The sequence below is a fragment of the Taeniopygia guttata genome, chromosome Z (assembly GCF_048771995.1).
Source record: "Taeniopygia guttata chromosome Z, bTaeGut7.mat, whole genome shotgun sequence".
NCBI classification, from domain to species: Eukaryota; Metazoa; Chordata; class Aves; order Passeriformes; family Estrildidae; genus Taeniopygia; species Taeniopygia guttata.
In genome coordinates this window covers 18,449,152-18,473,595 of record NC_133063.1, presented here as the reverse complement: position 1 = coordinate 18,473,595, position 24,444 = coordinate 18,449,152, and the positions used below count along the sequence as shown (strand labels likewise).

Below are 24,444 nucleotides of genomic sequence, written 5' to 3'. Positions count from 1 at the left end.
AATGCATCAGAGTTAATTATCCATGGCTCATCAAAAGCTATATAGAACTTGAGTCTCGTTACCAAAAATACTTCACTCTCTTTTGAAATGTGCAAGAAATTTTTGTTCCCGGTATTTGTTTAGAGATACATTATGCACGTGCCAAATATGTTTGTTCTGAACAATACACTTAAGGGAAAAATCTGAAAATAGGATGAGACATGTAACTTTTGAAACTCTTTCTTGAAAACATGGAAGTATAAACTTCTTGCACCTTGTCATTTCATGCACTACTGTGTTTTTTCTCTACTGTTACGTCGCAGACTTGGTTCACCCATCAGATTGAAGTGTTTGAATTGTTAGGCAAGTTACACCAAGCCTTCCACACCTGGTCACAATAAGAAATGGCCAAGGAATACTTCATCTGTATCTATCTGATGATTCTTAACTCATGACACTGCAGGAGGAGTCTGGTTTTGTGGATACCTGTTTATTTACCTTAAACAAACATGGTGTTTTATTCTTGACTTGTGTATCTTTGATGAAAAGCATGCATTGAAACTCTTACTGAAATGTATGTTCTCAATCTATTGAGTAAATTTAAAATATTTCGTATAGTTGTTTTTTTCAAGCAAAAATTATTTTGTGGTGTTATGGAAACCAATTTGAGAAATGCTTCCTATTTCCTATGCTGAAGAACTAGCTGAAAATAATAGGTGGACTTAAAGAAAAAATAAGACAGTAAAACCTATTAAATTTTAAATTACTATTTTTTTCATGGTTATAGACAAGAACTGAAAAGATTTCATTGTAGTGGTCTATATGAAATAAATATATAAATTGAATAAGAAATGCCTTATAAAATCTTTATGTCTACATTTTTGACTAGTTGAAAATGTGTGAGCTCTGGTTATCGTTTTTGAAAAGTTCTGAGAGAGAATCTGTTATGAAGTAATAGTCCTTGTTTCAGCCACAGAGATTGCTACTTAACCTAAAGTCAGAAAAAACAAATATAGGGAAGCTTGCCTTGATAATTGCTGTGCTGTAACTTTGTACAACAGCAGTGGTTTGTTTCCAAACCAGCAGCTCTTTATCTGATGCATGATGTAGACCCTAACACAATTATATAAACAATACACAGGCACATACAGTTTGCAATACAATATCTAGAAAGACCTAGCACATAAAAATTGGTTAGACCATTAGCTTTGAAACAAAGTATTATTTTTTTTCTCTGCAGAATGAAATACAAAATCCCGAAGATACACAGATGAACGATGTCCTGGCTGCACAAGAAATGGATCAAGTCACGTCTACAATGAAACTTGCTGAAATGAAAAATGTTATTATAAAACATATGTATTTTACTGTGGTAAGTAACAGTTAATACTTTGTTAGCATGATATATTTTATATACATACAATTTTATATTTTTATGTTGCATGAATTATATTAAAAACCTCTCTCTTTCATTATAGTATTGAGGTACTAAAGTAGATACTTGACATACCTTTAGGCCTTTTAACCTGCAATATTTAGTAATCCCGTATTTACTACATGTACCATTAGTTAAAATAAAAATTAGTGATCGCAATTCATTGGCATGGGTATGTAGAAGACACGGTCTACTGCTTGAAGCCTTGATGTAATAGATGAGGTAAATAGTAGCAAACATTGTTCAACAAGATATCTTTGAATTAAAGTCTTTCTGTGATTTTCCTGTTATCTAGCTAACTTATGCTAAAACATTTTTCAAAACAATCATTGTAGAGCCAGTGTTTTGTTGACTCACATTAATGTTTTTTATTACAAGTCAAAAGTAGAAAGGTAAGTAGGTAGAGCTAATGCACGCCTTTGGTTTTCTCTTGTCACAGATCTAATCCTGATAAAATTGCTACCTTAGTAGTTAACAGCACTATTTCAAGTCAAGAGAAAGCAGCTGAACCTTGAGTTAGGATATATTATCTCTGTAAGTTACAGTGATACAGATGATGGCGTCTAAGTATCTTGGTAGGAACTTGTTTACATGAAGCACTGTAAGTTCTTAGTAGTGGAAGAATTAAAAATTTTAAGTCCTCAAGGTACACACAGTGTTTAAACACAAGATTACAAACAGAAGACTCATGCTGGTTAAATCTGTGCACCATCAAATGCTACATATTTTATCAGTGACATTTTATCAAGGCTATACTCCCCAGACATTTCAAAAATACATTTGTTCTTAACTTTTCATGTATTTTACATACAGCAAATGCTCTGGTTCAGACTATTATGTAGCAGAGGAATTAACCCTTCAAAGACAGTGTCTCCTAAGGATATTTTAGTAACATGTTTTAGTAGCATTGTCATACTACACAATAACTGAATATGGCTATAACAGTAATACATTTTCACACCTATGACCATATTTTTGCATACAAGAGGAATCCAAAGTTGGCATTTTGCCACAGAAAACCTGAAAACTTTTTGTTATTTAATCTAGGCATACTGTCCTTACAGAGCAGCCACATAACAACAAACAGACAATAGCAGGGGAAAATGGGAAGGAAAATTTGGCTAGATTTCATTTTTTTAAGTCATTAGTCCCCTATTTCATAATTTAACCATCTAAATAGGTAAATCTAAATGCTAGGTTATGCTTGAACTACCTTTAACAGAAGTTGTAATTTGGAAAGTTTCATGCACTATTTATTGAATATGTTGACTGGTATCAGATGTGCAGGTTGACTTTATCCTGTTTTACAGACCATTAAGCACAGGCTTATGCAAACAGACCAGCTGAACAAATGCAATCCAGAGGTAAGAATTATTTTAAAAGAGGGCGGTTATGCATATGGAACTTCATTATTAAGTTGGACAAACATACTTTAATTGCAAAATTAGCTATCAAAAAACATTTTTAGATTTTGGCTATCCAAAACTCTGATCAAGCTATTATTGCATTAACAAGCATCATTTGGTCTTGAAGGTTGTTTGTCCCTGTGATACTTTCAGTATTGTCCCTCATTACAAAGAAAATGCTTAATCCTGCTAGCTAAGAGAACCTTACCTGTTAATGTCACTTTGACTTAACTCCTTTGTTTGTACTACTCAATTTCTCTTTATTTCCAGTAGGCCAAATAAATGCCATAAAACAGGTCAGCAATAGATTTCATTAAGTCTTTGTTATAAATACCTGAAGTAAATAAATACTTTAAAAATTTTGCCTTGTCTAGCTATAATACTAAGAATAAATCTATAAACTGTGTTGAAACATTGCCTCTTTAGTACTCAAAAAGCATTTTATACAGTGGGCATGAACTACTAGTAGCACATTTTATACAGTAACTTGCGTTGCTTAAAAGTTAAAAAGGGAAACACTTAAAGTATTACGTTCCTAGTTACTTGAAATCAGGTTTTTTTCTGATTTCTTTCTATTGACAATAAGGAAAGAAGAAGAAAAAATTTATTTTTAAAATATGAGGAATAAAATACTTTTGTCATGGTCCAACACCATCACTAATCTGTAAAATGCTATGTGTGTTTCTGTTCCTGAAGAGGTTTGCATTGAAATTCAATCTTAGTGTGTATTTTATTGAATTAATGGGATAAAAAAATCACCTTTCTTAAAACATGTAAGCTGAAATTGTTTTTCTGTCCTCTTAAGAATAATATCATCTTTTCCTTGGAAATTTTAAGCTTAATTGTAATACTTTTCTTACTGTTCTGTCACTTCTATTGCTTTATGGAATACACATTGCTAGCCTTTATATAATATTTGTCTTCTATAGTAAGTGTATTTATGACTTTTATAAACAGGTCCAGTAAACATTTCTAATAATACTGATGAAGTAAAATCAAACCTACTAACTAAATTAACATATTAGATCTGCCTACTGTATTTTGTCATTTCAGTTTGCATCTGCTAGGAAGACTTAGGAGAGCTAAGTGTTCTGTTCCATCATCATCCCAAAAATATTTATTTCTCTTTTGTCAGCTTTTCTTCTACATCATGCAATGTAAAAGGTGTATTGTGTGGACCTTCATATTTCATTTGTTTCTGCTCAAAGTGCTAATGATTGTATCACCAGCGCTTCACAAGAAACTGCTGATTCCTCATCAGTCAGAGTGCAAGCCAGTGAAGTTTGGACAATTTATTGAGTATTAAGTCTCTTCATTAATAGGTGTCTCCTGATACTGACAAAAGTTTATTGCCTCAGTTTTGTATCATCCTTCTTTACCTCTTAGAAATGTGCTGAAAACCAGTCTCTAGTTTCTCTTTGACTTGAACACTATGCAAGAGGTACCACAGTCTTCCCAAAACATCTTTATTTTAGTGTGTTTTCAAAATAATGCATCAATGTTACTGTTTCTTCTAGTAGAGAATTTTCAAAAAAATAAAAATTTCAGTCACAATATATAAAGCTGGATCCTGGTGTGATCAACAGGTGAATGTCAGTAGTAACATGCTTCTACACACGCAGTATACAGTCTTACATCTTAAATCCAGGTGGCAGAGAAGTTCTTCTTTGACTGTCATTAAACAGTTTATGATTGCTCTTTAGATGTGCTGTTTGTATGTAATTAACATTACAAAAGTATGAACACAACCATTATTTCCAAAGGAAATTTTAGTGGAGATTTTAATAGTTCATATATGAATGAGAAGATTTAAATAAATGTGAGTTGCAAATACCAGATGCACAAAGACCTGATTAAAAGAAAATTGTCTATATGAGCAGCTTTATTTATTGTTGATGTAACAATGGCTTACATTAGGAATCTGAGATATGAGACATTTGCAGAGACACCAAATGTCTAATGCTAAGGTGGAGTTCACTGAAATTTTAGCTATGATTTAATCATGATTTTAATTTCTTTCTGATTTTTTTTCATGTTTAAACAGAGCTCCTAATGTTTTTTTATCTTATTACTGGAACATTTTTGGAAGGTATCTAATAGCAGTATGTTCTTTAGATTTCAAGTCCTCAACCAGACTCAAAATCTCTGTCAATTTAAAATATAAACTAATATTAATTAATAAGATCTTTAGACTGGATAATAGGAAAATTTCTCTCTGCAAAGTGTTGTCTAGCTCTGGAAAAGGCTTCCCAGGCCAGTAGTGGAGTCATCATCCCTGGAGAGATTTAGAAGATGGTTACAAGAGTCACTTAAGGACATGATTTAGTGGTGGGCTTGGTAGTGCTGTTAATGGTTGGACTCAATGCTCTTTTATAACAATTTTATCTGAACTATTCCATTAATGCGCACTACAAGACAGGAGTTTGGGCAGAGATCATAAAGTCTAGAATTTTTCCGAGATACACCAACAATAAATTTATGTAACTGTTTAATTCCCATCAGTCCAATCAGTCTGACCCTGCTTCTCTCAGCTGTGCCTTCTTATCCCAGAATTACAAGAAATTTGAATTTACCAGAACCTCAGGCTGTGTGCTCAAACAAAAAAGCTGTATTTCAGAAGAGTAGTTACCTTGCAGAAGAAAGCCATGCTTCAGTTAGCAATAGAGTTGCAACTGGCTTGTGCATGGGCTTTGGCTTGAATCTGAACTAGAGGAAAGATGTAAATAGCAATGTACCTGAGACCTTCACTAGCTCATTAGTGTCATTAATTTGTGATCTTTGGAAAGCTGAAAGTACAGACAGTAACAGAGAAATTGCAGAGCAGATAACAGCATCTCATGGAATCTACTGCATCTGACTGGGTTCTCTGAAAGCCATAAAGTTAAGAGTTTTGCTGTCATGAGTGACAGAGAATAAGACAGAAGTCCTGGGCCATTAAGATCTTCTTAACTGGACAGACGCCTCCTGCTTGGAAATAACAGTCCCTTTCCCCGTGCCCTGGCAGGGATATAAGGTGGTATGGAATAACCTCTATGTCTTAGAGACATCCCCTGTGGCTACTGCAAAAAATAAATTCTATCCTGTCAGGAACCAGGATATGTAATGCCAACAGTTTAGTTAGGGATTACCTGTCTTAGTTAACTTGTTTGATTAAAGGGTTTTTTAATTTAAGCTGTTATATTTTTTTTTGCAATGATATCTCATTTCTAGGTTAAAAGTACTAACTGGTCCAGAGGTACTTGGTTTATACTTCAAGGATTAGTGGAAGAGGACTTACTCCATGATGTAGTCACAGAACTTGCTGCAGGCCATATGTACAGTGCACCTCCTGTGCAACTTCTTCATCCTCTTCTAGAACATGTCCTATTGGTGAGAGACGAAGATTGAAGTATTATTAAAAATAAAAGTAATAAATGGAAGTATTATAATCTTTGTTTCTGACATAGTATTTAGTAGTTTTTAGTGATCCATTCACCTTTCTTTATGTGCTGATCAATGTGCTTGTAAAAATAAGAAAGTATTTTAGAAAGGGTTTTTTCAAATTAGTATTTATTTGCAAGCCAAATGAATGTGATGCTCTAAATATTGTGGAAGGCTTGGCCATAAATATTTTTTGTTACTTTTAGAAACAGCACTATGCTAGTATGCTACAGATAGAGAGATCAGTTGAGAACAAGGTTTGCTCTAAACAATGGTGCATTCAACTGGCATATCACAGTAGAAGAAGTTCTCCTCTTTCTCTTCCCTTTTTTTTTTTTAATTGAACGTATTTTTCTCCTTGGAGTTGTGCATTAAATTGCATGCTACTTCAGTGATTAAATTTGGTCACTTGAGATTGTAAAGATTAAAGTAAATAAGTAAACTCTTAGTGATAATAAATATAGATCTTTGGCTGGTCTGGAGCCAATATTATTTTCTCATTTTTTTACAGGGAAACACCGATACATTTTTTTTTGCCAAACTTTGTCATGTTTTTTACCTTGTTCTTCATTGTGAACCTCCCTGGAAATCCCCATTGATGTTGAAGTATTACTTGGATTTTCTTCAGTGTCCTATCTGTAAGAAAGGCACATGGTCCTTTATAGAGATGCTTGTAAGGTAAGAAGGATTAATGAGGTACCGAATGCAATAGTTATGTTACTCTAAACTCAGGGACAGCAGAGGAGATTTGGCATTCTATTGCACCAAAGTGCTGTTTTCAACAAGTTACCAGTATGTGAAAGTCCAGAACTGTAACAGATTTGGACATTTCAGTTTATGTTTCAAAAAGTGTTAGCTCACAGGCAGATGAAATTTTTTGAAAGAAAAATAAATACATTTTCTTAGCCTTATTCATTTTTTAAAAATTATTTTATTTCTTAAGCTCTTTACAGAGTTCAGTAATCTGTGTACAGTTGCTGTTGTTGTGTGTATACATATAAACACACATATACACACATATGCATATATCTGCAGTTACAAAGAAAATTCAAAGGCTTATCTGACCAAACATGAAGTTTCATGTTGTATTTCGATTTTAAACATAACCTTTGCCATCTTTTTGAAGAAGTCTGATTATATCTACATCTACAAAGACAAGACAGTATTTAGGATCTCTTTGGATAATTAGACTCTGCTTCACCTTGAGAGTTTATTTTTTTGCAATTTACATCAACAGAAATTAATTCTTCATTTGGAAAAGAAACTACACCTCTTCTTGTGGCTGTGAAAAAAACTCAAGTAATATTTAAACACTTTGAAACAACTATGATTACAGATGTTTGAATGTGTGTGATTGTAAGCATGTCTTGAAGAATAGGAAGCAGAATTTATCTTTTAGATGTAGTATTTTTTCTTTTAGTACTTCCTGCAGAATGGGAATACCCAGAAGTTGTATACCTGGTTCTAATACTCAAAATTTTAGACAAAAAGTATGTTTGCATGTTACTTCAGAATTATCTACATCATGTTTAACAATTTGTAGTCCTGTCAAGTAGTATGTATGAACTGTTATCTAAACAGAGTTTGTAGGATGTTACCATGTCTATAAAACAGTACAAAATTAGCTTGTATTTAAAGAATTTTAAAGTTCTGTTTAATATAGTAATTGTACAATATCTCAAGAAGAGACAGGAAAAATGAAATCTAGTTAAATTATTTAGTTTACAATATAATACAAAATCTTCATCCGGAACACAAAAGCTCAGTCACAAACATGTTGAGGTTTTTTTTTTTTGTTCTTTTGAAAAAAGCTTTAAAACTGGAAAATTAGGTTTTAAAATGTTGACTGTTGCTGGGGAACAAACTATTTCTTTGTCAAAACACACCAGATTCAAAGCTGACTTTTTTCCAATAGATTATCTCTTATTTCTGTCATACAAATGGAATTTTTCATTTTTTATTTTTCAGGTCTTGCCTTTATTGTGAAACAGTTTGTCATGCGGTCACAGTTTCAGAGACAGAAGATGAACTGAGGATAGTTCATAAAACATTATTGAAGTTTTTCTTTGATTTAGTTAAAGGCGAAGTAGAGTTTCTGACAAAAAGGTGGGATTTAAGGAATAGTACATGCGATTCTTTATTTGCAGCAGCTTGTATCCTAATTTGTGTATATCTCTGATAAGATACTGCTCTGAAAGCGGTTTAGCAATTCCATTTATATTTCTCAATTCTTAGTTTGTTTATTGTAAATTGATAGGTTTTTTCATAATGTTTTAAGACACCTTGCCTTTTCCAGCTTGTTATTCCAGTAAGCATTTAATTTTGCTCATAAAGTGGTACTTTTAGATTTACAGTACTTCGCTATTCATTCTTTAAGGTAGACAAGCAGCATTTTAAATATACTTATGCATATGTTTGATTTTTTAAAAATTCAAATAACTTTTACCTTAGGGAGACAATTACCTTTCCTTGGTTTATGAAGTCTAAAGGAAGTCTAGGTTTTGCTTTGCCTTTATATAGAAATGGTGACCTTTACTTTATGTAAGTAGTGGCATAGTATTAGAATTCCACAGGTCTAACAGTAATAGTCATCATCATTGTACTTACTCTTCATCAGAAATTGTGTCTGATCTTTCCATAGGTAAAAATCGCCAAATCTGTGTGTATTTTGAATGAAGACAAGGTTTCTGTCTGGTAACTATAATAATCAAAGTGGCATAAAGCCTTAGATTTTTTCACCTTTTTTTTTTTACAGTTTGGTTGAAGGAACAAATTCACAGCATCAACAAGTCTTGCCTCAGACGGTTCTTCTGAAGACATTCTTGCTTGAAAGTGAAACCGCAGTGCTTTTTACCAAACACATAAATATTCTAGCAGATTGGGTCATATTTTCCCATAGAGAATTAAATGGAAAAAATGATGTGAGTGTGAATTTTATACTTTAAAATAATGAAGACTGACATATTTTTTTAAAGGCCTTTTGTTCATTCTTTTGTGAGGAATTATATGCACGTATAACAGCTGCTTGTTATAGCTGCCTTTTGTTGTGAAGCGTGCTGGTTTTTGCTCCACTAAAGAAATGAATTGATCCATAAGATTCTTATATAGATATGTAGAGAAGAAACGAGTCATGAGTAGCTTGTTGGCTACATTCAGATGTTCACATGCCCTTCCCAGCAGGTATTACTGTAGTTATTACAGACACCAGCTTGTTCTCTCAAACAATATGGTGTAGTGAAAGAAGTGATTATCTTATTTTACAGGGATAGGATTCAGAAAACATTTCAAAGAGAAATCTAACAAAACTAACACTTTTTTTGTTGTTTGCTAGATATGCAGTGTTTTACTGTAATAAAATGCCCTGGTTTTCGTCCTAAGCCTTTTAGTTTCATTTTGAATATTTCCTAGGATTTAGCATAAAAATGTAATTGAAGGCAACTTAATTGCTATTCTGTGACCTGCTGACCAGCAGGACATTGACCTGAAAGATACTAACTGTCCTCTATACCACCTATTTCTTTTCAGAAGCAAGAGGCCTTGTAAAACATCTTTGACTTCTAGATTCTCACATAAAATAAAACCTAACTGCTGCCTCTGCATTCTCTTTTAAATTATTGTGAGAGCACAGAATAAATAGGTACTCCATTCACTTTTTCCGTACAGTAACAGAACAATAGAAAATCAAGTATTTCAGGGAGATAAAAGCACTTTCAATAACCAAGTAGTTATTCATTATGCTATGAAAGCAAAAAGATTAAACATAATGAGAGCTTCAATCATCTTACCTAGCCAGACCTCCTACCTTTTTTGAGGGCTATCAAAGCAAGACATTGTAAAACAGTGCTGCTTTTTATCCTCGGTCAAGATACTTAAAAAGTGCCTAAAATTAGGCTTCTATACCCATATTTATATTCAAGCAACCTATCTTTTCAAAGGAATTGAGCAGCAAGCAAGCTTACTTGCAGTTAGTGTCAGTAGCCATTCCGTTTCTTTGGAAAATGACATTGCTTTCATATTTTTCCTGGTGTTGAATCTGCAGTTTAAGTGTAGGTACATTTAGTTTTTTCTGCTATGCCTTCCTTTGACAGTTTATAGCACTGTAAGCCATGCCTTTCTTATAAAACTTTCCTTGCACAGGCAGAATAATCACTTTTGGCAGACTGTACTACGTATATGAAAAATAAGCTTAATCCTCACACACAACATAAATCACAGAGATCTGCCTCTTGTTTAGATTCTATTTGTTTTATATACATATATATCAGAATTGTCATTTCAGCACAAATCCTGGATGTCTGTTGTTTTCTCACTTTGATCTTATGCACCATAGTGTAAACTGTCCTACACAGATGAATTCTAGTCTTAAAAAGCAGCTTGTTGCCTCATAATATCTGTAGTGTATTATGTTTTTTCTAACAGCTTTGTTCCTCATATTTATTTATCTGTTTCACTTTCTTTCCCATTGCATATTTGGCAAAATTAAATTCTAAACCAAAATACCATATTTTTACAATCCAACTAATTCATCCCTTCATTCAGTCTCAATCTTGTTCTATTAAAGCATGGTATTTTTCTGTATTTTCAGACAAATTTTAAAATTCCATTACACAGTTAAAAATGTCATTCAGAAAATCAAAAGAGTGGAACCTCCCTAGCTGTGCAGACAGAACTGTGTTTTCTCCTTCCTTTTTCTATCATTTCAGAGATACATAAATAAATACACAGTATTTCTGTGTCATTAGAGGTAGCATACAGGGTGCAAAATTGTCCTTCCTGTTTTCAGTTTGAAGGTGTGAGTCAGTGTTACCAGTTTTGTTTTATAAAAGCTGTTTGCTTAACAGGTAACACCTTGTCAAGAAGCATGTAGGGCCATTCAGAAATGTAAATAAAAGAAATTATTTTGGTAATTGTTACTGTCTGCATGTGGTTGGTAGCACATTGCAAAGGGGTGGCTGACTGTATTTCTCAGTGCACCTAAGTGTGTTAGCTTGTGGGAAGAAGCAAACGTGCATGTTGTGGTATACCAAACTTCTGTACAGTTCTTCAGCAAAAATATCTATAAGTGGAAACAGATGAATAATTTAACTAAATTCTTTTTTTGAACTTATCTAATGTAATATTTTCTAACAGGTTAAAGTGAGCAGTTATTAATTGTTTTAGCTTTTTAGAATCAGATTATCTCTTTTTGTGATTCAAAGAGGTTGCAACAAAGAGTACTGGAGTGCAGGGAAAATATCTTGTGTGTGTTTCCTCTCTCCGAGTGCTGAGTTGCTGCAAAATTATCTTTTATGTATGTGAGTAAACACACCGTGTAAAAAGAGCAGTCCCAAAAAGAGTGAAAAACAAAGCACAAAGTCGAGTGTATTTGTTTTCTGGAGTTAGATAGAATTTTCTGTATTTTAGAAGTAGCAGAATAAATATAGTGACAGCAAATTGGATGTCCTCACTGATCACTGGGTTAACCTGTTTGGACAACATGGTGGAATAATATTGATACACTGTTCTTGGTTAAAAGACACTGCCAAAGAACATAAAAGATTTCCAATTATTTGAGCTCTTCAGATCAATTTTGAATATAATTCTAAAATAAATTAACATATATTGTTTGCTATATTATTTAAACAGGTTTGATGGGGGAACTCCTGGTCAAAGTTCCTTGAATCAAATTTCTTAATTCAGTTTTAGAATTTACCAGGGAGTGTGTATGTTGATTATAACACTTCTGGTTGCATTGAGCTATTGCATGGTTTTTCACAGTGTCACAGATAGTATCAGCAATGCTTTTCATCCCTGAAAATACTGGTGGGGATTTTTTTAAAAAGCTGTCTTGCATAGGCTGACAAAGAGGTGACAAAGGCATTCATTCAGGATTTTAGTTGCATAGTATAAATTTGTGTGGTGTAGAACCAAATGTCTTTCTGGTCTGTCACTTGCAGTATTTTTGGAAGTATGTTTTAGGCATTTGTGGAATACTACATTTACAGCACATGAAAAAAACCCTCTTCTTTAGAGTTCTAAAATAACTCAGTAATTCAAAGTAAAAAAGTTAAAATTAATTTTCCTATAAGAACTTTTATGTGTACAAACATACTGTGAAACTTCTGCCACCGTAGCACTATATTTGACTTGACAAAGCATTAAATGGAACAGCAATATAGGAATTGCATTTGCTAAGCTAACAGGCATCAGTTGAAGTAATGTGACCTTTGTATGCTAACACAGTCAATAGCTTCTTCCAACTTCTATGCTTTTCTTAGTGAGATAGCTTTGATTTTCAACAATAAGAACAAGGAAGAGAATTTTGAAAAGAGGTTTCACTGCATATTAGTTAATTAGCTGTACATGGTCAATCTCAGCTGGCAAGTAAATCCCCACCCTGCATTGAGTTGAGGGAGAGAATCAGAAGGACAAATTAAAAATGTATGATATTATATAAAGATAGTTTAATAAGTGAAACAAATGCTTACCTACAAGCAAAGCAAAATAAGGATTCCATTCAGTGCTTCCCATCAGCAGGCAGATGTTCAGTGACTTCTTGGAAAGCAGAGCTTTGTAAGACTTGGCAGTTACTGGGCAAGGCAAACACCATCACTTCGAACATCCTCTCTTCCTCCTTTACCCAGCTTTGTGCTGAGCACAATGTTTAGAAGACCTTTGGTAATTCTGGGTCATCTCTCTTGGCTGATGTCCCTCCCAGCTTCTTGTTGTAGGAGCAGAGTGGGGAAAAAGAGGTCTTGGCACTGTCATGCATGGTAGCAAATTTCAAGTTTAAAGAAAAAGCTTGGTTTTTTTTTTTTTACTTTTTAATACTGCGTGTGTTTTCATTACTGTGCATTGTTTTGTGGTTGAAATTGGAAATACTTTTAACATGTTAACATTTAAACATTTTTAGAACATAGTCCTGTCAGGAAATTAGACCAATTTCCCTCTCCCTCATTTGTAGCATTGAACCATTTATTTAAAATATTGAGGAGAAGCTCTTGTTTTGTCCTACCATTCTTTTACAAAAATGCCAACCAAGCCTACACTAGTTGGCAGTATCTGGCTTGGCTTGTCAGCATGCAGAGATTCTTGGCTGGGCAAATGTAGATGCAGCTAGAGTACCAGCTACATTTAATAGTCACTATATATCTGACTGTGAAAAGTTATTAATACTTGCAGTATTAGCAGTCATTATTTCAGTCTGCTCCCTCAATGTCTGCTTTCACCCCCGCCCTTTTTCTTAAAAATATTTCATAAAGGAATTAAGGTAGTGATTTAGAAACTATAAAGATAATGTAAATACTTGTGCTTTACATCTCTGTCTACCTCAGATTACATCAGTATGCCCTTGGTCCTGTCACTTAACTTTTGTTCAAACTGTGCTTATTTGCTGTGTTTGTGAAATTTATTTCCAGTAAAGAACTATTGGTGGAATTATATTATTCACCCCGTATTTTGCTTTGGGGTCCAGTGATAAGAGGTATACATATTTAAGGGAAATTTAAATGCATTTCAGATATTTTTAATTGTTCTTCAGTTTCTGTTCCTGAATCCTCAGAAGATAGGGAGTGTAAATGTACCTTTTTAAATATTTAAACTTTAGTTTAAAAATTATACTTTCAGGTTTTTGACAGGCCATATCTGTGTTCTCAGGGTTTTTTTCATTATGAGATTTCACCATTCATATATAATAAAATATTACGACATAATAAAGTAAGGGACAAACCAAATCAAGTGGAGTTTAAGAAAGTAAGAAGAAGTAGGCCTGGAAGCAGTCTTGGAGATGACATTTGTAACAGATTTTGTCTGGCCAGTTATTAAAAATCTTGAGGGATGGAGGCTATGCTTCCACCCCACACCATGTTTATTTGTAGTTGTGGTTGTGTTTATTCCTTTTCTTTTGAGTGATGAGTAACTGTTAACTGTAGTGACAGTATTTGTGTAGTTTTCAACAAATTACTTTATGTTTCTGTTATCATCTATGTCACTGTCTCCATTGTTCATATGTACATCTGTTTGATTTATTGATGCTCAAACTGGTTTTGGTGCATTTCAGCTGCTAAGGAATCCTAGTAAATTATTTTAAACCAACCTTGAACATATTTTGTTCTCAAAGGAGTATCAGACAAATCATTGACTATAGCGTGTACCCATTGAGTCTGGTTTGTCTCTTAGCCAAAATTGTCCAGTTGCAAGTACTCATTATCTTTCACAAGATGCCATATATCAACTGGAGCTCTAGTGTAACAGTAGTAATTCTCTGGTAGAGCCTTAGGTCAGATGAATTTAATGTGTTCCTGCTGTGGTGCCTATGTTCTTCCAAGCTGTGCTTTCAAAACATCTGGTGGTACACGTGGTCAGAGGAGTAACTTATTTCAGAGTAATTGTATAAAATATTTCTACTATGGCTCAGAAAGGTATGTAGATAGATGTGATCTTGCAAAGACTAACACAAACATTAGAAACACTGATTTACCCGATCAGTATTGATTAAGTTTCATATGGGTGAATAAATGCATTCATCTACCTCATGGTGGTGTCTGGGTAGCTAAATTCCTGTGTATTGTCTTAATGCCTCTTGAAGAAAATACGCTTCAGTTTTTCTTTACTTGTTCATCTTGTTCATGACCATTTTCACAGGATCACTGAATAAGCTGACTTGGAAGGAGCCCATAAGAATATATATATATATAGCTATAGATATAGCTATTTTTGTGTGTGTGTGTGTATGTGTGTGTGTGTGCCTGTTCAAGGTAGAATATTGTAGGGCTAATATTCAGAAGTATGGCTTTTTTCCTAAAATTGCAGCTGCTCATCTTTAAATTTTTTTGTAACTGAAGAAAGTTTCCTTTTGCAAAGTGACTGCCAGAATTTCTTCTGTGGTGGAAACTTAACTTTCCATCCTTTTCCCTTTTGGCACAGACATACATAGTCACAAAAGGAGCTTTACTTCATGATTAAATCTTTAGAAAAAGGCAATGCTAATAGAGCAGGGAGAAAAAGATCCTTGCAATTGTCAAATTAAACATAAAGTTAATTAGAACAAGCACAGTACTTGCAATCTTATGGTTAAACAAAACCTAATTTAAAAAGAAATCACATTGCAATTGTAAGTTTTGACACCATTTTGCATATAGTTTTAGATTATGTTTTCATAGAACCTGTTTTTCTCCAGTGCCAAATCTTAATTGATATGGCATTGGTGACGCTAATTTTGTTAATCTGGCTGCAATAGTTTTAGTTTAGTTTAGTTAATATATTTAGTTTTCGAGCAAAAGAAGAAAGGCCAATGAAGGAGTGACATGGCAGCAAAGTGGGCTTTTATCCAAAGAAGTTCTCTATGTTATTTCTGTTACATTATCAGCGTGAATTTTTTATATATTACAGACCAATAGATACACCTATGCTTTTTTTCCATTTAGGCTTTCAGAAGTGAAGTTGCTGGTCTGTTAAATGCAATTCTTGGAACTGTAGTGGACTATTGGATCATCTCAGGTTTGCTCATGGACAGAAATGTGTTTCATCAAGTGCATGATTTGGCACATTACCTTACCATTTCATGTGACGGTGAGTGTTTGCAAGGCCTCTCAAAAGTCTTCTAATTGGATACACTAAGTCCTAATTAAAATCCTTGGTTTAGTGACTAATTGTTTTTTACCCTGTGTTGCAGCTGTGCACTGCATGGCATGTACATATGCAGGAAACCATCTTATTTTGTATGTGTCTGTCAGTGTCAAGCAAAGATCAAATAGAACAGGTTTTCTTATTAAAATCCCTCTAAATAAATGTCTAAATGTTGATGCGAAAGCAAGACCACACAGTCTGAGGGAGAAAAAAAAATCTTTGGAGCTCTCTTGTCAGTTTAGGAGAAGCTTTAAGCATATAATAAAATTTAAATTCAGACAAGCAATCAGAGGCATCTTACTTAACTCAGGCAAATTTTATCACTCCAAAAAATCAATAGATTGCTAAAGACACTTCAATCATAAGTCTGAAAGCTACACGGAACTGTGTGACTCCTACAACTTCAAATAAAACATTACAATGTTTCCTTCCAGATCTTTAGACATAATTTTCTCCCATTATGACTATCTTTAGTCATAATGGGAGAAAATTCCATTGAGTCCTATGAATTACTGTAGTTCCTCCTCATTAAACAGACTAGGTAAACAGAAACATCATGACTCAAATAACCATTATCATTTAATATGGAATGTCAGTTGAGGTATCTGTACTTTCATCAGCAAGGAGTTGAGGAGCTTGAAGACAAAATTATCTCAATAAAGTATTGAATTATTTTAATTTAATTTTCAAAATTAATTCCCACCAAAGCTTCCCCTGACTCCTTTTCCAATCATCATTTTCTGTGGTAACAGGTATATGTAGGTTTCATTTAAATTGTATCTGCCTTCTACCTGGACACTTGGGAAGAACCCTCATGAAAAAAAATTACACTAAAATCTTAATCTCTGGACAATTTATTCTACCCCAGTCTTACAGAAAGCAAATTATGAGAACTTTTATAGGCTGGCTTAGTCTTTAGAAGGCCAAATCAGTATGAACTTTATGGTGTTTAAATAATGGAGCTTTTAATATGTACCACTTCAATGGATTTTTTTGGACATCATATAATAGGAACAATGTTGGATAAATATTTCTGTAAGACTTTATTACTTTCCTGTATACAAAAGGGAAAACATGAACAGGGTTTGGTCTGTTTATAGAGATTATTTGACCTGTACCACTTGGTACAACCTGCAGCACTCAAAGCAAAATTGTTGTGAGTTTTTCTGAATTAATTTATACTTACAGTAGCAAACATCTGTATTCTCAAACTTGGGTTTCTGTTTTGATTGAATGTACAGATAGTTAATTTATGAGCATTTCTTAGCAGAACAGAAGATTCCCTCAATACACTAAAGATTTCCTTCCTCATTGCAGGTCTGACTTTCCAATCATTTCAGTTGTTATTTTGACAAAATTATTTTCTCAGAATCAAAATCCAGATTCTTACTACTGTAAGAAAAAATCAGTCTTTCTGTTCTTCTTTTCTAAAACAGGTCAGACATAAATGCCTGATGTATATTGATAAATGTTGTATGGATCTGTAAATTTCTCTGCCAATGTGTGGGGCATTTTTTAAAACAGTATAAGCTCTTTGGTACATCTGAATGGGGTTGCAGTGTGTTTACGGTGACTTTTACTATGGAACTTGTAGGTCACCTGTGTTATTTGCAGATTTCTTGTTCATATGTTATAACTCTTAACTGAATTTGTGTTTCTTTGAGATTTAAAAGGTGATCACTTGCAGAACTTAACAAAAAATAATTCTGTTCTCAAAATAAAGGCATAACTTTTATAACATTGTATGAAGAGCATTTTAAGAAGTTTCACACAAAAAGTGATATTTGGTCTTCTAAAATATGTTCTCTCTATGTCATCATCTTAGCACATGATTGTTAAAATCTATTTTAATGTGAAGAATTTTAGTAATTCTTATGGAAAATAAGCTTCTGAATTTGCAATAGGAGCAAAAAACCTGGAAGATCTGTCTTCTAGATAACTAGGTATGTAGATTTCTGTATTTTCATTTATAGGCTTACTTGATTTTTTTCCAATTGCTTTTATCCAGATTTTTCTGCATGTCAATTAAAAATGTTTCTTTGTGCCATACCATCCGACTGGCTTCAGCTGTTTGTTGCAGAAGTAATTTTCAAACAAATGTGTTTACAGAGGAATATTGCTGTTTCTACAGAACCTCTTTCTCTTCAGAAAATAGTAAGTAAAACTTATTACACTTCAATATTTTACAAGTAATTTGATTCAGAAAAGTCTTGCAATATATCTTTTATTTGTGGTCTAAGGTCATGTTTATTGCCTGCATTGTCTTTCCATGTGTTCCATACATTTAAATTTCTCTTTGCCTGAAATCTGGGTGCAGAACAATAGTAAGATTTTTCTTGCCAGAGAATTTGTCACATCTGTTTACATGCAGTTATCATGAAAGTGAAAAAACGCAGCAACAGTGAGAGCTTTTAAAAATAATCCCTATAAAATTATTGCAGTGTTACATTTGTACTTAAGGAGAATGCCAAACATAGTGTGATTTTTCTCAGCTACCTTTTCCTTCAGGGTTTTTGAAGAGATAGGTCCAGGCATTTGTTACATAGAAGATTTTATGATTTTGAACTGCAGTGTATTACTGTGAATTTCTCCTCTTAGAAACTTTGTCCTACTCACTAACCTTTGCTTGCCTTCAAATCACAATTTGTGATAGTTGGTGAGGAAAAACATGGTAAAAGCTGCAAAAGAAATTCTCAAAGCCATGACTGCTGGCAGGATGCAGGCAAATCAGGGTGATTACATGGTAATGTCATGCCCTAGTCTAGATTCTTATTTCAGTAATCTTAATACTAATGACTAAACAGAATATGGAATCCATAGCTGTTTGTCTGTGTTCTACTATTCTACAGGTAGAGTCACAAAAAACCCAAATTTATACCTTTGTACATTTCCCATACGTAAGTTTTCATAAATTTTGCAGGAATCTATAGTGAAGAGAGGTCATTGTTTGTTAATACAGCACATCTAAACAGAGATTGAACAAAATACTGTCAGAATTCTTAATGGAAATCAACTGCATACTAATATTTGATGTATATTGCCACATATAGAGCAGAATTGCTACTTTCGGCATTGCCATGCCTACTGATCACTCTCTGCAACTACTTAAAAATTGTTTTAGTGCTTGAAACAAGTCTTATGTGCTTTTTGTTGTTTTCCTTAGTATGACTGAGTCTACTTTCTCATTCCATACAGTAAAAATTTTCCAGTTTTGCCAGTTCTTCTCATACAGCATCTTATTAACTCAGCTTTTCTCTAAGTTCAACAACTCCCTGGTGATCAATGTGCAGTGAAGGTGCAAGTAAGATGTTCCTCCCCTACTGCATATTGCCTGCACAATCTACAGTGAACTGCTAAATACACAAAGTCTTCCTTAATACCTTTCTTCAATATCATTGTTGTGTGTTAGAAGAATTCCCCTCACTAGCCTTTTTTCTTACACTTTTTGCAGAAACTTAGATGACTTTTTTAAATGAGCAGTGTAAGTGGATTTGAAGCTCTGTGTTACTGAAAGAGGCTAACATCTACAATAGCCAAGGCTGTCCTAATAGAGAGTACCTAAGGTATAACTGGCTTACTGCGTTAGCAATGCTCAAAGAATTAATCCAACCCCTTATCTCAGAAGAGATGAAGGAGTGGAGTGAGTTTGTCTTTAACCAAATTGCTCCTTGGTGTAGGAGTGGGAAGTCTGTAAATACTTTGTTTTAATGCATGGAAGTAATTTGTCTGTACTCAATCTTATGTCCAGCTGAAGAGATACAGATTTTCTCAGCTGCCAGAAACCTGAGAGAGGCTTAGAGTTTCCCATTCTGTGTCTCAGACACAAGCCACTCACTGAGGCCAATGTAAAGGGTGAATTACAAAAGCATCAAAAAGGAATGCAAAAGACAAACTAGTTGTACAGTCATTCATGGATCAGATATTTAAAAAATCAAGAGTATAGATGGATACATGTGGATATAGATGATTGCTTTGCAGCAAGTGTAGCAAAAGAAAATTTCCTTATTTATAAAATGTTCCTTTTGCAACAGGTCTGTTCCTATTCACGTGCTTTGCGAGCGATAGGGATGCGTGAGACAGAGATACACAAAGCAAAGAAAATGAAAATAGGGCAACAGCCATGCCCTGAGTCTCAAAGGACATTACAGATGCTAAATGGCGATAAGCAGAACCAAGTCAAAGTGCTGCCTGATCTACCGTGAGTAATACCTATAACATCACCAGTTTTATTCTGCTTTGGGGGACAGCTTCTGACCTGACACATTTCTTGAACTTTATGTGACCTGTTTTGTTGTCTACAAATTACTTCAACTGACAGAAAGCTCCATTGTAAGCCTGTAACACCTCTGGGCTGGGGTTTCCCCTTTTCTCTTTGATCATCAATTTCAGTGTATATGCACACTGATGTAGTTTTTTTTGTCTAATATTAAATTTATAGGGTATATACAGAAGTTCACTGTTCATAGAATTACCTTTAAGGAAAGTTAAAAAGTGGGCAGTCCTATTTGAGTTCTGTTTTAAATACAGTTATAATTAAATGTCATAAAAATTATGTAATTAAGACATTTCAGAAATGATGCTGAAATGGATAAATCTAAGTATTTAAATGGCTTTAACATTTAAAACCATTAAGTACATATACATTAAATATGAAATAGTGATTTTAAATGTGTCCCCTTTGCTTTCTTTTCAGTGACTTAATCTTTAATAAGCTTACAGGAAAAACAGAAGTCCAGACTGCACACACCAAAGGGAGTTATCTTTTGGCTGAAGAGGTACACAAGAGAAATATTAAAGGTATTCTACATACCTTATTCATGTTAAAAAGTATAAAGTGATTAGAATTTATAGTTTCATGTTTAAAATCTTGTCCTGATGAATGCTGGACTAAAACGATGGCTTATACCCAATAATTATTGTCTTATGGTCCATGTTTCTCTTTTCTAATGTCAATTTAAAAGAAGGAGTTTGTATATATGGTAAAATAAAGTTGCCTTCTTCATTACTCTCCTCCTTCCATACATTAAATGCACTGTACAGTTTGTGTGAGCTCATTCCAGTCTTGACTGCCTTACTTTGCTAATCCACCTCAACCTGTGCTTGGTAGGATCAACGTGTTCTGATTTGCAAGTATAATTCAGTCTTCATCTCTCTGAGTCCTAGACATTTTGTGAACAAAGACTGAGTAGTATGCTATGTTACATTGCTGTTTTAAGCATATGGACTGTTTTCTTCCAGGCATTCAGCCCAGACTATGAGATGCACTTGGCTTTTGTTTTAACTATACTGGAACTCATGTATCTAAGGAATAAAACAGCACTGCAGTAATTCATTCAGTTCCTATTTGCTATACAAGTTTAATAATTGTACTTTGCATGAGGCTTGCTTTACTACAGAATTACTTACTGGAACTACTTTTTCATCTTTATGATCAGAAATTTACCTGAAACTCTATTAATATGGCACCCAAGAGAAGGCTCAGAAAAAAATGGCAAAAGCAAGCTGGAATTGTTTAAAAAAATTAAAAAATAATTATTATCACAAACAAAAGAAGACATCACCTCCTTTAAAGGTTTAAAAAAGCTTCAGCAACAGAGTCAGACCATACATTTTTAAAATTGGTTCCCTTTGTTTTTATTGCTTTTGCAAGTAAAGTTGATGTGAATTATTACATCTGATCTCTACAAAGAAAAGTGATCTGAAGGACTTGAGAGGGGAGGGGGAGGGAAGTGGAACCAAGCAAACAAATCCTGCTTTTCTTTTCTATTCTCCCCTGCTAAAATTATAAGTAGTATCTGCTGTTGAAAGAATGGGCATGGAGCTGACAGATTTACATAGTGTAGGTATTAATATAACAAATGTTCCATGTAAATCTTACTATAAAAGCTAAGAGATCTAGCCTAAGATATCTTGAATTTCTAAGATGTTTGGTTCATCATCTTTCACCTGGTATCAGGATTTCCCTCTGGCTCTTGTTCAAAGCTAATCAATTATTGAAAAGAAAACAGCATTTAGAATGTGTCTGAAGTTTTTATTCCGCAGAAGGTAGTGGTGTCTGTACATATATAAGCAGCAGCTTTCACTTGTTTTCATACTTCCCAACATTGTTTGCTGTTTAATTTTTCACACTTATTTCATCTGTACATGGTACTAAGGTTTGGAATTTTATTTTCCCCAGGGTCTACTACTACTAATATTTATTATTATTATTATTATTATTATTATTATTATTATTATTATTATTATTATTATTTTTCCTCTTTCTCCCCTCCTTCTCTGCTGTAGCCAAGTCAGAGAGCCTACTGAGAAACAGCAAACCATTTGCTAATAGATTTGAAGTTTTGATTTATACTTGAGTATGTAGAGGCATTTCTGCTTAGCCAGAAACATTCATTTGAATTAAGCTATAAATGCTGTGTAAAAAGAACCATACATCTTAATGTAGGTTCATGAATAAATTTAAGGGAGGGCAACTGCACTCTAAAGTTGTATTGCTTCAAAACCCACTATTTTTTGGTGTTTTGTGATCACTTTGTGCTTTTATAGTGTGATTGAAGCTTTAAACCTTGAACTAGAGGGGAGATAATTCCTGTGTTAAACCATTTGCAGTACAATTTCATTGCTGGATCTCTGGTGGAACAGAAGCTCCGTGGGGTTTTTTTTTCTTTTAAGATGTTTAAACAGGATAAAGGAAAATCCTACTCATTATTGAGTTTTCTGCTACATAACCAGGTCTCCTAGTTCCAGACCCTTTGATTATTTTCTTTAGTTGCTATCTTGTCTAGTCTAGTGTAATCTATTAATTTTTCATGGTAGGAGAGACAGCCCTGCATAAAGCTTGCAGAAATAACAAAGTGGAGAGATTGATTCAGCTTCTCTCTTTGCCAGGAACAGACATTAATGTTAAAGGTAAGTTATTCATTTTCTCTACAGAACTAAGAAATTAAGACACATAAAGAACTATATTAATATCTGTTTGTTAACAAGTTTGTATTTATACAATCTAAAACTCTTTCTTTTTTAAATAACACAAAATGAGGACTTTTCAGCAAACATTAAGGTAAGATAAATTTATAACTGAAGCGTATTTTAACATCACATTTTCTATTGATTTTAAAAATGCCATTTTTTTCAGATGTTTTTCAATAGAATTTCTTGTTTTGAAATCACAACCTGCCATTCCAGCTGTAATGAGTACTAAAAAAGTAAAGTGTTTTCCTGTCTAATGAATGACATTATTAACATTTCAGTACTACTTTTGCTGTTTTAAAACTTCCCTTGATTTATAATTCAGATTATGCTGGCTGGACGCCTTTGCATGAAGCCTGTAACCATGGTAGCACAGCGTGTGTCCGTGAAATTCTGGAGCGTTGTCCGGAGGTAGACCTGCTCAGTCAAGTGGATGGGGTGACTCCTTTGCATGATGCACTGTCAAATGGACATGTAGAAATTGGCAAGCTGCTACTTCAGCATGGGGGTGAGTACACTTATGCTAAACCAGTTTAGGGAAATTATCCACTGTTCTGAATCCATATGAAGTTCTCATTGTTTGTCTTGATAGTTTCCTAAAATAAAGTTACTGTGAAATATTTTAGAACGCTTTTAAGCCAAGCTGGTTTGTTTACAATAAAAATGATACTGTTTTCACACTTACTTTGATCAGCTGACTGTTAAATTAACCAAGATTTCCACAGGTTTTTCCAATATGGTAATGTTTTTATCCTGTATTTTACACCATATGCATTGCAACTATATTCTCCACTAATGAAAATAAAGATTACCTAATCACCAATCAGGGCTAAGTATTTTCTGTTGTTTTGATCTATTTCTACCACAACACAAAACCAGATCAGTTAAATCTCTGCATATCACGTATTTCAACATAATTTTTTTCAGCATTTGTGAAAATTGATGTGATGGTTTCTGAAGAACACAATTAGTTTAGTAATTAGTTTAAGAAAGTAATTGATATTGTAATCATGATAACTGCTGTTTAGGGATAATAGTGGGAGGTATACCTTATTTTCTATAAAAAGTACTTTGCCCCTTAGGCAAGCACACAATGTTTTAAACAATACTTTTTGTTCAGAGACAGGGCATTTGTATCTTGAGGTATGTACCATACCAATGTATTTAATTTAGCATGTTAAAAATAAACCCCCAAATACCCGCAAAGAATCATCTTGGATAATAACTCTTCCTCCTTTTAATTAATTTATTAGAATGAGTGTTTGCAATACCTGTACCATTGCCCTACTGTGTCAGTTTAAACTGTGCTTTATATGCCAAACCCGAATTTTTTCAGTAAAAATCATTCTGTGCTTAGTCATGAGGCAGAAGAGTGTATTTAGGCAGCCTATTAATTAAGGTAGAGAAACTAAATTTTAATAGATTCTTGGCATATGACCCTCTGTATTTACAGTCTTCTCCTGCCCCCTAAAGGCTGTGTCTGTGTCTGTCGTGCAAGCACCAGATCATAATCAATACATTGCTTCTGCAGTTCTACCTCCATTTTCTGAATCTCAGCTCTGTAGCTCCCAGGTGTTTTATATCTCTACTGTGCCATGTCACCTTGGCATCTAACATGCCAAGCCAATG

At 33.8% G+C, this 24,444-nt stretch overlaps 1 protein-coding gene across 9 annotated transcripts in view; it reads left to right on the top strand.

The window, feature by feature from the left end:
* Window positions 1–24,444, top strand: part of SLF1 (SMC5-SMC6 complex localization factor 1) — a 37,063-nt gene that overhangs the window by 9,234 nt on the left and 3,385 nt on the right. For all 9 annotated transcript variants that reach the window (XM_030258229.4, XM_012577432.5, XM_012577435.5 and 6 more), the window contains 12 exons: window positions 1,220–1,351; window positions 2,725–2,778; window positions 6,031–6,189; window positions 6,752–6,918; window positions 8,209–8,346; window positions 8,996–9,161; window positions 15,645–15,789; window positions 17,855–18,000; window positions 19,878–20,044; window positions 20,540–20,643; window positions 22,663–22,755; window positions 23,141–23,323. In XM_030258229.4, the coding sequence (XP_030114089.1) occupies window positions 1,220–1,351; window positions 2,725–2,778; window positions 6,031–6,189; window positions 6,752–6,918; window positions 8,209–8,346; window positions 8,996–9,161; window positions 15,645–15,789; window positions 17,855–18,000; window positions 19,878–20,044; window positions 20,540–20,643; window positions 22,663–22,755; window positions 23,141–23,323 (1,654 nt within the window). The remainder of the gene's footprint in view (window positions 1–1,219; window positions 1,352–2,724; window positions 2,779–6,030; window positions 6,190–6,751; window positions 6,919–8,208; window positions 8,347–8,995; window positions 9,162–15,644; window positions 15,790–17,854; window positions 18,001–19,877; window positions 20,045–20,539; window positions 20,644–22,662; window positions 22,756–23,140; window positions 23,324–24,444) is intronic.